Source organism: Fundulus heteroclitus, chromosome 22, assembly GCF_011125445.2.
Source record: "Fundulus heteroclitus isolate FHET01 chromosome 22, MU-UCD_Fhet_4.1, whole genome shotgun sequence".
In the NCBI taxonomy this organism is placed as follows: Eukaryota; Metazoa; Chordata; class Actinopteri; order Cyprinodontiformes; family Fundulidae; genus Fundulus; species Fundulus heteroclitus.
This window is the reverse complement of record NC_046382.1, coordinates 12,162,554-12,176,135: the sequence shown is the minus strand read 5'-3', so window position 1 is coordinate 12,176,135 and position 13,582 is coordinate 12,162,554. Positions and strand designations below refer to the sequence as shown.

The window sequence follows — 13,582 nt, the reverse complement described above, 5'->3', positions numbered from 1 at the left end:
TACTAACTTATGAATTTTTTCCTTCCCTGCTTCCATACTTTTGTAGATTGTTTTCCTAACTGTATTGCCACAAACTTTAACATTTGCAAACAATATAACTGAAAAGAGGGACAACTTAGAGGTTTTTTTTTGCCATTTGTCTGAGCATTGCAGCTCGATCTTTGGGAGAGTTTTCAGGGATGTCCAAAAAGTTATCCACTTTTAGCTAATCTATCTTCTGTATTGCTTTCTCTCTCTTTCACCTTTTCTCCCTTTTGGCATTTTGTCTAATCTGTTTCTCTCCTTTTTCTTTCTTCTTCTACCTTCCTGTTTCAGTGTCCATTTAACAAGAAATAGTCCCAGCATAAAATCCAATAAAGCTTCTTGCATATATAAATCAAGCGGAGCACTATGGCGAAAGCAGTAATGCTCCACTTGTGAAAGTAAAATATGTTTGGCTCTTTTTGGTATTAAGACAACAATTCTTATTGCTACTTTGCCAGACAAGACACACAAAAAAAAATAATCTTTCTTCTAGTTTAATGGAAATTACCTCATCAACCTTCCCAGATTGTATAAATTAAGGTCGCTACTGATGTCTTTCTACCTTGGCATCATGTTAAGACACACCTGTATGAGTAAACTGCCCAAACTCCTGTTTATATAGAGGTGAACGCTTTTGCCAATTATCAGTTAAAGAAGTTAATCTGATTAACATCACCTGGCTGCTACTTTCCCTCCTAAATCCCACTGATAAGTAAGTATTTTAAAAACCTTACCAATGTAGCTTTTAATGACTATAAATGCTGGCGTCCCAAGTGGAATGATGTGTTATCAGACAGTCACTGGAGCATCCAACAGTCAGAAAAGTGATGGACGGTATCCAGACACACAATAGTTGGTACAAAACTGATTTTTTTTTCCCCTGTGTGGTTTATTTCTAGTACAATGCTTGTTGAGATAGGGGAATTTGTAAAAATGTTCATCTTTGCCTTTTTTAACATAATAGCTAATGTGGTTATGAGTTAGTGTTGGAACTGCAGGAATAAGACAAAAACATAAATAAATCATTTTTATTTGATATTGACAGTAGGAGCACACAGCCACAGTCTTTGTTATTTCTCTCTTGCAGCTTTATGAAGGTATAATATCTGAGTCGGGCCGTTTCATGTTTGTTGATTTGATGGAAACTGTTTCGGAAAATCCCATGATATCAAGCAGCCGGGTCATGTCTCATAAAACTAAAATGTGGCTGCAGCCATGCGGTACAACAAGCACCAAAAACGTCTGTCATGAGCACGGTAAATCAGAATGTAAATTAAAACTGTTTGTTTAGCTCTACAACTTCATCTTTGCATATATCAGCTGCTGGTGTTTTCACAGCTCTTTGACAATCAAAGCTCTACAAAGTGACACACCTTTGGATTATTTAGACTCCGACTTTTTGTTCAGTTTGACTGTGGAGACTTTGTGCTGTCTGTACCTTAGTGTTACTGTGTTTTTGCGCTTTGTCAGCATCTTTTTCTTTCTTCTTCTCCTCTTTCTTCTTGTCACGCTCCTTCTGCGGGCAAGAAAAAGTTAGGAAAAGTTAGCAAAGCTCAGGAAGAAAAAAATATCAGATTTTAGATCACAAATCTAAAAAGTGTAGTAGGGAAAACTTAAAGTTTCATGTTTACCACTTTAAACTTCCATTTAATCGCGGGAAGTAAATCTTCAAAATACAGAATCAATACTCTAGGAGGATGTTCAGCCATTTTATTTTTGGGAAAATAAATCATGAATATAAAATGATTTATATAAAATAGCTGTAAATTATAATTTTGTAAAATACAAATAAAAAAATGTTTGCTAACAACTATACTTATTTTAAGAGGACCGACAGAAATCAAAATCCAGAAGAAAAAAATTCCTACAACATGAAACCAAAACTGGGTATTTTTTTGACCGTGGTTACACTATATAGCATCATTAAAAGTCCCTCTAGACTCCATGAAAATATGTGCTCATAAGAGATAACACACACTTCTGAATTAACTCGTATGAGGTAGAAAAAAAGTCAGATTGAGGCTGGAAATGGCATTGACGTGGAACCATAGTGCCCAAACAAGTGTAAAAACCTACTAAAACGTGGGATAATCTATCCTGCAGGACAACTATTAGATGTAAAGAATGTCTAGAAAAAAGCCAACGCTGAATAAAGCCACAAGAGGTCTCATTTTCAGTTTGCTACAAGTCATGCAGGGGCACAGCAACCATGTGGAAGAAGGCGCTCTGGTGAGATGAGAATGAATTTACCTGACTGCAAATTGGAAAACTTACAGCGCACATGACCCTGAAGACACTTTCCCTACTGTGAAACATGCTAGTGGCCATGGTGTGGAGATGCTTATCCACAGCAAGTAAGGGAAGCTGGTCAGATTTGATGGTAAAGTGGATAAAGCTAAATGCAGAGCTGTTTACCTGTTACAAGAGGCAACGTTATGTTACAGACACTCTGCATCTTACGTGACTGCGCTTGAGTTATTTTGCAAATACTAGCATAAGCACTTCACTCTCAGACTGCAGGTCTGCTGATGGTTCCTAGAGTCTCTAAAAGTAGAATGGGAGGCAGATCCTTTAGCCATCAGGCTCCTCTCCTGTGGAACCAACTCCCAGTTTTGGTCCGTGAGGCAGACACCCCGTCTACTTTTAAGACTAATCTTAAAACTTTCCTTTTTGACAAAGCTTATAGTTAGAGTCTCTATAGTTATGCTGCTATAGGCTTAGGCTGCTGGAGGACATCAGGGTCTCTTCATAGAAGGTACATCTGGTCTGGTGTTCTGTTAGCTGTGACATCATCCAGGGGAGACAGATCATCCGCTATTACCATATAACATAGAAAGTACTCCTGGATCAATGTGAGCTTCAGTGCTTTCTGTGTCTCTGCTCCGTCTTCTCTAACCCCCAGTGGGTCGAGGCAGATGGCCGTTCACACTGAGCCTGGTTCTGGTTCTGCTGGAGGTTTTCCTCCCTGTTAAAGGGGAGTTTTCCTCTCCACTGTCGCTTCATACTTGCTCAGTATGAGGGATTGCTGCAAATCCATCAATAAAGCAGACGACTGTCCACTGTAGCTCTACGCTCTTTCAGGAGGAGCGAATGCTGCTTGGAGAGACTTGATGCAATCTGCTGGGTTTCCTTAGAGAGGAAATTTTTTGACCAATTTGTCTGGATTGAATTTGACTTAGTAAACGGCCTTGGGATGATGTTGTGAATTGTCGCCATATAAATAAAATTTAATTGAATTGACTAAACTGTCAGAAACACTGGCAAAAGACTTGCAGCTGTAAAGGCAGTGAAAAGGTGCTTCTACAAAGGAATAATTCAGAGGGATACAGCTAAAAGCGTGCCACCCTTTCCAGATTTCCATTTGGGTGGGAAAAAAGGTATAATTTAAATCCAATTCACAATTATGTCCTACTTTATGTGGGTCTATCACACAAAATTCCCACAAAAGACATTTTACGTAACAAGCTTCAGTCAATCTTAAAAGATTTCAGATTATTTAACATTCAATTAAATCATTTTTTAAGATGCCATCTTAGAAGAAACTGTTTCCATTATCACACTAATGATAAAAATGACACCCTCCATTCCACTCGGACCATAATTGATGTTCGATGTTTCATAAGGAAGCAGAACGAAGGCACTTTTCTTCATCACCAACCCATTTAATGTCCATTATGACACTGTGTAGGAGGAAGCTGCAGTCTCCATCATAAAGGTTTCGCTGTATATCATAGCCAGAACTAGATGCTTTTCCTTAATGTGACTTTAGTGCACTCACTGTGCAGATTTAATGTGCGCACATCATCCGGGAGGAGAAAGCTGATGTAGTGTTTGCAGGTTAATACTTCTGCATGCTACGTTATGTGCAAATGAGGCTGCGCCAATTGCCAACAGGCTTTAGCTAATGATTGTAAGCAAGCCAAAGTGAAAGGCTGCAGTTTAGCGAGCGTAGCCTATAATCTTGCCATTATGGCGACAATAACTCTCAGATGCCTCTCCTCTCCATTTGCTGCTTAGTTGTTGGTATTTATTTACGTGGAGACAAGATATTTCTCCTGGGATTTCGATAAACAGAGGTATGCAAAGATCAATATGTAAGAGGGGGGGAAATTAAATCAGACATCAAGAGAATAAGCTTTGTTTGCATGAGCCGCTATCATTTTTCATCTTTTAAGAATAAAGGATGAAATGATAAAGAGTAAATGGGGAATTATTAAATCTCTCACAATGAGGAAACTCTCCGGTGCTTCATCTTTAAATGCTGACAATTTCTCTCAAGAATTAAGAAAGAAGCAAAAAAAAAAAAATGTATTTTAATGTGTTTCAATGACAGCTAATGTGCATTAAAAAAAAAAAGTATTTGGTCCCCTGAGGGACGTCTTCTGTTATTGCTTTGTTGTTGTCCTGCTGGTGTGATTCCCATCATTATCCTGCTGCATAACCCAAGTTTAATTAAGCTTAAGATGAAAAACGAACAGCCAGACAGGTCCTGCAGCAGCAAACAGCCCAGATCACCAGACTACCTCAACGTTTAACCGCCGGGATGATGCCCTTTAGCTGAAATAACGCATACACCTTCCAAAAAGTTTTACTTTTGTCTAGTCAGTCCACAGATCATTCTGACAAAAGCCTTGGAGATCGTCAGAACGGTTGTTGGCAGACGTGAGCTGGATTATTCATAGTCAGCATTGGCTTTGGGAGCCTCACATGGAAGCCAGTCTTACTGCTCAGTCTCCCTTTTTTAATCGTTGAATCACGAACACCGACCTTAACTGAGGCCGTCTCTGACCTCCTGCATCATTCTTCAATTTGCTCTCCTTGTAATCTTGGTAGCCTGACAGATCCTGGTGACGTCCCCTACTGTTCTGTGTTTCTACGTTCTCACTGTGGTTCGCTGAAAGCCTTTAAAAATGGCTCTAACAACTTAACTCATATGTTTTGGTCACGTCCCTCCATGTCAACCTATTGGTCGGTGATCTTTAAAACACGGTCATAGTGGTCTAATATCAATCTACAACCCAGTGCTGGTATGGCTATATCTGGTGTCACAGATGGGAACTACTTTACAATATGGAAAAGACATAAACAAACCATTGCTTTTATCACCTTGCTCGCACACAGAAGAATATTTCTCTGGAAATCTAAGGATCCTCCTAAAGCGTCTTCATGGCTAAGTGACCTGATGCAACTAGAAAAGGTCACGCGTCCACTCAGAGGATTTAGCAATAAATTCAGCCCCATCTGGACTCCCTCGTTTATGTATTTATATAATTTACCCAATCTGTATAATCTGATTTAATTTGACTTTGGAAAGCACCTTGAGGTGACATGTTTCATGAATTGGCGCTATATAAATAAAATTTAATTAAACTGAATTATGGACTTAAAGCTATGCCTAATTCATTTCACTGAGCAGAATTCTTAGCTCTCTTAGCCTACTTCGTGCTGTCAGACATGTTCCGTTTAACTGGGTTATATACTGTAAGTCTAGCAGCCTTTCTGTGAGGGGGAGGGGTAACTTTTCACATAGGAGCAGGTTGGTTGGAAAATTATCATTTAAAGACTCTATTTTTGTATTGCTTTGTTTGATGATTTGAAACATTTAAATGTAACAAAAAAAAAAAAAAAACATGGAGATCCACATGGTTTGGCAGCACTGTAGCCAGAACATCTATCAGAGAGCTTGAGCTTATTTTCTCCAAGGCTCTCTGCTCTGCTCCAGGTCTCTGACTCCATTAACTGGGAGCTAATGACGCTAGCATTACCCAATTTGCGTGTGCAGCATTAGAAGGCCATTACACTCCTATCTGATCGTCACTAATAAAACAAGGAAAATTGCAACGCGTTCACCCCTTCACAAATAATGTTGACTAGCACCTCAGCGTTGAGGTTTTTAATCAGTTCCTGCCTATTTAGCCAGAAGAAATCACAGGAAACCTGGAGATGCGACGGCTTTTGACTGACTGCCTTAATCTGCTGTGTGAACGTGACGTCCCTCACAGAACGAGAGAAAAACTGAATTAAACGCGAAACTGAAAAGGAGGAAGAGTTGCAGCTGGTTGTGCGTGTAGCAACGATCGGCTTTTATAATGCTTTTACTCATAAACCAACTGGTGTTACTGGTTGTCAAATTAAATCAGTATCAAAACTAATTAATTCACTTTAATGCTTTAAATTGAATTAATTACACCTTCACCTTGAGTTAACAGTGGCTGCTCTCAGGGTTTATATTCATTCAAAAGAATCAACATGGAAAAAAAAAATTACATTGCAAGCCATCAGTACGCCTGGCTGTACAAGTCAGACATCCCTCATAGACGCAAGTTGTATTTTATATATAATTATTTTTGCTAGCTTTGAGATAAAGACAAACTTCATGTCAAAGGGGCCATTTGTTTTGCAGCTGGCAGAGAACGCAAAGAAAAATGTAAATACAACTGACAGAAATACAAGAATAACCACAACATTCGTCATACAGCTAGGATACAAACATTGGCTATTGGGTCAAATTGTTATAGATGGTGACAGCAACAGGGACAAATTAACATTTCTACTTTTTGTATTGCATTTCATAGCCATGTAATTACAGGAAAGAAGGTTTTTCAGGTCAGCAAGGATAGCTTTAGCCTTCCTTACGACTTAATTTAGGCTTAAAAGTTCTAGCACGATCGTTCATTTTGCACCTTAAAATACATATTTTTGTAGAGCCAAATAATCCTACTAGTTTGTCCTTAGTCCACGTCATAAAAAAAAAGCTAGTTATTTGCATGAAGATGCAAAAAGTAAGACTAGGGGTAAGTGTGAGAGAGCAGGGGCTGAACTCTGCAACACAGCAAGTCTACAGAAGTTGAAGACACCTTTGCACGGACGCAGCACATAATAAAGAAGAAACCCGCACCTCTGCTCTGGTCTTGTCAGCCTGGGAGGATGGCGAGGCGGAGGGAGCAGCCGCTTCAGCTTTCTGTTGGAAGAACTGGCTGTTAGACACGCAGAGACGGAACATACAGACGAGCATGGAAAGAAGCACAGAGGGTAGAGAAAAGTGGAGCGGTGAGAGCACAAAGTTAATTAGCAATGGAGGAATAAAGGAGGATTTTTACTCTGCTACAGCAGAACAGGTCTCACACAAGGTAGAGCGAAACCTAAAAGTCACACAGAGTATGGCCAGCCTTCATTAGCCTGTTGTTGACCCCTGAGAAAGACCTTTATTCTGCCATGATTGGTTGTTTCACCAAGCGAAGGATTTCTGTGTTTCAGGGCGGGAAAGACCAACCAAAGCGAACAACACAGGAAATCTTCAAGGAATCTGGTAAATTTAACAATTTACTCAGTTATACTTGGTTTTAGGGCTGAATTGCAATATATCCCAACCATAATTGCGATTTCATTTTGACTTTTCTCTGCATTAAGCACAGGCGAAAAAAATGCCCCGTAGATAAAGATGTTCGTAAACAAGGACTATTTAAAACAAGAAAAGTAACTACTTTTTTTATTAATCAGAATATACTTATTCAAGAGAATACCTTTTAATTGAGTTGGACATCAACCCTCATTGAACATAAAGTGAAATCAACAAACAAGTCTATGCATCAAACTGTTTGACTGCCACTTAATGCTATGGTGAGACTCCTGAACGTTTCTGGTAAAAAAAAAAAAGGATGATTATTATAAACTCTAAAACAAATAAAAATAGATCATCTCACTGCTGCTCTCTTTCCTTCCAAGTGGAGCAAACCCACTTTTAAACATATTACCGACACATAAAGGTCTGATCCATTGTTACTTAGCCAAAAACTGCAGACCTCTGCGATTTGGATATTGTATTTTTCAGAATTGCGATTACATTACAAATGCAATTAATTGTCCAGCCAGTCAGCCAGCCAGAGACCGTCATTTGTCTGCGTAAAACAGAGGACCGTCAAGCGCTTTTTCTCCTTTCCACATCAACCAACATATTGGAGCAGCTGGGCTTGTAAAAACCAAAAAATAAAATAACTTACTTTGAACTCTCAAAACCAAGACGAAAACAGGAAATGCTGTTCGGCGTAGAGGTAACATCAGTTGGAAATAAACGACCAGAGATGCTGTAGGTTAGTGAATTTGTCCAGTTTAATAAGACACACATTGTTAAATATTCAATCACAAGAGAAGCGCTCACAATTGTTTTGTGAAATCCACGTCCATCCTTCCTTTTTCCTTTATGGAAAGCATTGTCTGTGTATTTTTGGTTGTTGAGGTTTTTTGAATGATTTTCCGCGATCATTTGTAATATTTCACAGGTTTTTTTTTGGGAGTGTTGCATTTTTTCATAACAATAGGCTGAATATACAGCCTTGAAAACTGATTATTTTCGCCATTGAAGTTTCACTCATGACTGAACTCAGACTCATGTCTTTATTTCCAGCTCGGTCTCATATTGGACATCTGAATATTCTGGCCTTTATTTAAAAAAAAAAATGTATGTAACAATATAAATAATAAAGTGTGTAATATGGTTTCGTCATGCTAGAGATGTACATAATTCATACTTTAAAATACACATTCATTGTATTTTGTGGTATTCAATCTATGCATTGATTTTTTTTTTTTTTTTTAGAGAATTATTCATTCAGATGGGTTAGTATGAATATTAGTTACTAAAAATTCTTTAAATATATACAGTATAATATAGTGAATCACGGAAGCCCAAAACTAGGCTTAAAATAAAACGAACCGAAGTATCGCAACGTCCTAGTCAAAGTTCAGACCTGGACCTGACAGAAAGGCTGAGGTGGGGGACTTGAAGACAGCTGTTCAAACATCAGCCAGCTGAAGGGATGTTGTAAACCAATGTGTAGAAAGACGTTTTTAAATCCTCAGCAGGAAAATCCTAATTGGCAGGTCAGAGCTCAGAGAAACAGAGAGAGGCTGAAAACTGGCATCATACATCTTTTAAAAGTACAAACGTACTAAAAAAAACATATTTGAACCTTGATAATACTGATCAGAGCACCCAGCAAAGACAGTTATTGTGCAAAGATGCTTCCTTCCTATCCAAAGTCAGCCAGCAAAACTCAGCATTTGGCTCTGAACAGTGAGGCAGATGAATAAAGGATAAGGAGGAATAGTTAAAGACTTTAGGGAGCGACAGAAAGAACAAAGTAAGGAAAGGTTCATTATCATTTCTCCATTTGCATGCACAGTACTTTCATGTTCAGGACACTCAGGAGACTTCAATCCAAGTAAGTGAAAAGCTCTGCTAATGCTTTCAACAGCCTAGTGCCCACAAAACCCATCATAAAAGCAGCAATGAGCAACATTACTGCCAATCTCAGTCTGTGGCCACACAACCCGTACTGATCCACTCCCATCAGCCCCTTCGGCGGAGAACTTCCCACAGACCTACGATGCAGCCGCGCTCTTGTCTGCATCTCACTCTTATTTATGCTTTACCGTCTGGATTTTGGGCCCTTTTTTTCCATGCATCCCAGCTTCCCTGGAGACTTTTGCCTCGTCTGACCTAAGCTTCTCCTCTCACAACTCCGCTGAGAGTTGTGAGGTCAAAAGGACGAGGAGTAGCAAAAACAGAACACACCCATGCAAAAAGCAGAGCATTTCATTGTTTTCTCTAGACTGGGAGAGATCGCTCATTTAAGGCCCGTTTACACTACACTTTTTTAACCGAGCCGAGACCAGTCCGAGCTCAGTAACTGAGATAACTTTAGGTTAAGGATTTAACCCCGGTTCTCTGAAACATGAGTGAGGTATCTCACTATGGGACACGACCCCAGCGCTGTCCCCCAGAAGCTTTATTACACTACGCCAGTCCTGACTGGCCAGCAAAAGTGACGTCGACTCCAGGAGGAGGTGCTTCCTCCCTCTATAAAAGCTGACGTCATGCAAGCGATCTTAAGTCTCATAAGCACACCTCTTCCTCGCTCCAGGCAAGGAGGGTGATCGGGTGAGATACCTCACTCATGTTTCAGAGAACCGGAGTTAAATCCTTAACCTAAAGTTCTCTTTCAACATTCGTTTCGGTATCTCACTATGGGATATGGCGACTCCCGTATTGCCAGATAAGCTTACTCGAAGACCAAAAGATGCATGCTGCAGTCATTTAAATGTGGATCCCACACCCAAAACCGCGTGAGCCAGATTTGGTGCTGTGACATCCAGTCTATAGAACCTAGTGAAGGTGTGAGGGGTTGCCCAGCTGGCAGCATCACATACGTCCTCCAAAGGTATACCCTGAAACAGTGCCCAGGATGAGGCCATGCCACGAGTAGAATGGGCTCGCAGACCTGCAGGTGGTGTCAGGCCTTTACTCTGATAGGCCATAGTTATAGCTCCGACTATCCAATGGGAAAGGCGCTGCTTAGTTAGGGGCTTCCCTTTATGTGGTAAAGCCCATGACACAAACAGCTGCTCAGATTTGCGAAAACTAGCTGTTTTCTCTACATAGATCTGAAGAGCTCGCACAGGGCAGAGCGTATGCAGCCGTTCATGCTCCTGAGAGGAGAATGGTGGAGGGCAGAAAGCCATCAGCTCCAAAGGACGACATGGTAGAGTCGGGTTAAAGACCTTTGGCATATAAGCCGGATTGGGTTTCAGTGAAACCTTAAGATTTCGTTCAGTAAACCGCATGCAGGAAGGGTTTACTGAAAAAGCTTGAATGTTGCTAACACGTTTGGCAGAAACCAATGCGACTAACAAAGCTGTCTTAAAAGAAAGCACTTTAAGCTCAGCCTGCTCCAAAGGTTCGAAAGGTGCGTGTGACAAAGCATCAAGCACCGTCAGTAAATCCCATGAAGGGGTGAGGCTTTTGGACACTGGCCGGAGCCGTCGTGCACCCTTCATGAACTGGCACACCAGAGGATGTTGTCCCACTGTTTTGTCTCCAAAATCTACATGGCAAGCCGAAATAGCTGCCAAATAGACTTTGACAGTGGAAAAGGCCAAGCCTTTGTCCAGCAGCTCTTGTAAAAATGTCAGAATAACTGACACAGGGCTCTGCATTGCTCTGAGCATGTTGTTTTCGCACCAACTCTCAAAAGCACGCCATTTTCCCTCATATGCGCTACGAGTTGAAACTGCTCTTGCGCTCTGAATTGTGTCAATGACGTTCTGGGGGAGCCCACCGGCTGCCAAATTTAGCCTCTCACAGGCCAGGCCCATAGAGCCAGGCGTTCTGGGTGAGGATGAAATATCTCTCCGCGCGCCTGCGTTAGCAGATCTCTGCGGAGGGGGAGCTGCCATGGTTCGCCCTGCAGTAGCTGGAAAATCTCTGCCAACCAATGCTTCCCCAGCCAGCGGGGAGCTACCAGGATGAGCGAATGTTTCCTCTCTCGCACCCTGGCGAGGGTAGGAATAATCAGTTCCAGCGGTGGAAAAGCATACAAGAGCACCGGAGGCCACTCGTGTGCTAGAGCATCCAGCCCCAGCGGAGCGCCCTCCTCGGTCAGGGAGAAAAACCTCAGACACTGAGTGTTCTCCTCTGATGCAAAGAGGTCCACCTCCACCTGACCGTACCGCTGCCATATTTGGGTTATGACCTCGCTGTGGAGTTTCCACTCCTTGAAGCGGGGGCTGCCCCTCGACAGCAGGTCTGCACCCCTGTTCATCACACCTGGCACATGAGCGGCTCTCAGTGACAGGAGGCGTGAGCTGGTCCAGACTATCAGTCTGTGTGCCAGCATGTGTAAGTGATGTGAGCGCAGGCCTCCTTGCCTGTTGATGTATGCAACCACCGTTGTATTGTCTGTTCTGACCAAAACATGGTGCCCTCTGATAAAGGGCAGAAAATGTCTCAGAGCCAGTATAACAGCTAGGAGCTCCAGACAGTTTATGTGAGCTGTCCGTGTTTGTGAGCTCCAGACACCGTTTACCATCATGCCCTCGTGTGTGGCTCCCCAGCCAGTCAACGAGGCATCCGTGGTCACAACCTTCCGTGTTAGGATGGTTCCCATGGCGACACCAGCATTCAGGAATGTGGGGTGTTTCCACGGACTCAGAGCGAGTGCGCATGTCCCAGAAACGATCACCTTCCGGTGGGCATGGCGTGTTGGGCTCAAATTGAGCGATGCCACCCACCGTTGAAACGGTCGCATGTGCAGACGGCCGAGTGTGATGACCGATAGTGCTGATGCCATCAGACCCAGCAGTCTGTGGCACAGTCTGAATTTCACGAGCGCGCCTCTGCGAAAAGCTGCCAGACAAGTCTGGAAAGCTTTCAATCGTTCTGCTGAGAGGCGTGCTCTGAATTCCTCTGAATTTAGGGACATCCCAATGAAGGTTATTGTTTGTACTGGGGTTAGGATACTCTTCTCCCAGTTTATTGTGAAACCCAGAGCCGCCAGATGTGATATCAGCATCTCGGCGTGTGCCATAAGTTCCCCTGGAGACTGAGCTGCGATCAGCCAGTCGTCTATATACATAGCCAGACGTATTCCCTTTTCCCTCAGAGGTGCGACTGCCGCCTCGGTGCATTTCACAAACACGCGCGGGCTCAGTGACAGGCCAAAGGGAAGTACGAGATATTCGTACGTCTTCCCCTGGAAGGCAAATCTGAGGTACTTTCTGTGAGGGGGATATATAGGGATCGGTCGCAGCCCCCCGCCTTTTTTCGGTACGAGAAAATATCTGGAGTAAAAGCCGTCTCTGCTTTGCTCCTGCGGGACCAGCCGAATTGCGTTTTTGTTCTGCAGAGATATTATCTCCTCTTGCAGAATGCGTGCGTGTTCTCCCCGCGCATATGACTGTATTATGCCTTTGAACCGGGGAGGGGCTGTTACAAACTGGAGCCTGTATCCTCTGGATACGGTCTTTAGCACCCAATCTGATGCCCCGCACGCTCGCCACAGCTGGATTTTTCTCGATAGAGGGCTGGGAAGTGCTTCCGTGTGAGCACTGTTCAGTGCTGGCTGCGCAAGCTGGTGCTGCTCCCGGTCTGCTCCCTCTTCCACAGAGAGAGCTGCCGAGTATGCCAAAGGTGGGGCAAGAGCTCCCCCTGTTGGCCTCATGTGCAGCTGCACGGCCCCGTTCTGTCCCAATGTCATTTCTGACATTTTTATGTTTTTTTGTTTTGGCTGCGCCCTCGGCACTTGACCTGGTTGCGCGCCTGGTAACAATTTTATTGAGTTTATTATGCAGGGAGATATTTGTGTTTTCAAACACTGGCGTGTGTTTGTGCACTGGTGTGTGCTTTCTAGCAACTGCTCTGGCTCCACTGAGCTCTGGCTGTGCGTGAGTTTTCTCCGCTTGCTTCGGCTCTGAACTGTGAGCTCCAACGCTGGCTCTGCAGGCCGTTTGAATTGCCCTGAACGTGGCTTTACAAACTCGAACTGGGACAGAACGTTTCCCGGTGGGAGGGGAGCAGGTGTCTGGCAGTGCCCGCTCTCCCATCCCGAGGCTAGCTTCCTAGGTAGCCCGCCTCTTTTTCTTCGCGCTCGCGGTGGCCGGAGGTTTGGTTCCCGAAGTCACCGGTGGCGCAAAGGGCTTTCGTCCCCATGCACCTTTGAGCTCGGTCTGCTTTCCCTGGCCGTGGTCCGGTGGTTGCGGCTGAGGTTGGCGCTTAGGGATG

The 13,582-nt window shown here is 43.0% G+C and overlaps 1 protein-coding gene across 3 annotated transcripts in view; it reads right to left on the bottom strand.

Annotated features, from left to right (window-relative positions):
- Window positions 1-13,582, bottom strand: part of smap1 (small ArfGAP 1) — a 120,775-nt gene that overhangs the window by 66,975 nt on the left and 40,218 nt on the right. The window contains exons 5-6 of one of the 3 annotated variants that reach the window (XM_021322793.2): window positions 6,923-6,985; window positions 1,463-1,540 (exon numbers count right to left, since the gene is read on the bottom strand). The exons of 1 other annotated variant lie outside the window; for it this stretch is intronic. In XM_021322793.2, the coding sequence (XP_021178468.2) occupies window positions 1,463-1,540; window positions 6,923-6,985 (141 nt within the window). The remainder of the gene's footprint in view (window positions 1-1,462; window positions 1,541-6,922; window positions 6,986-13,582) is intronic. One more of the 3 variants, XM_021322794.2, reaches the window with a different exon arrangement.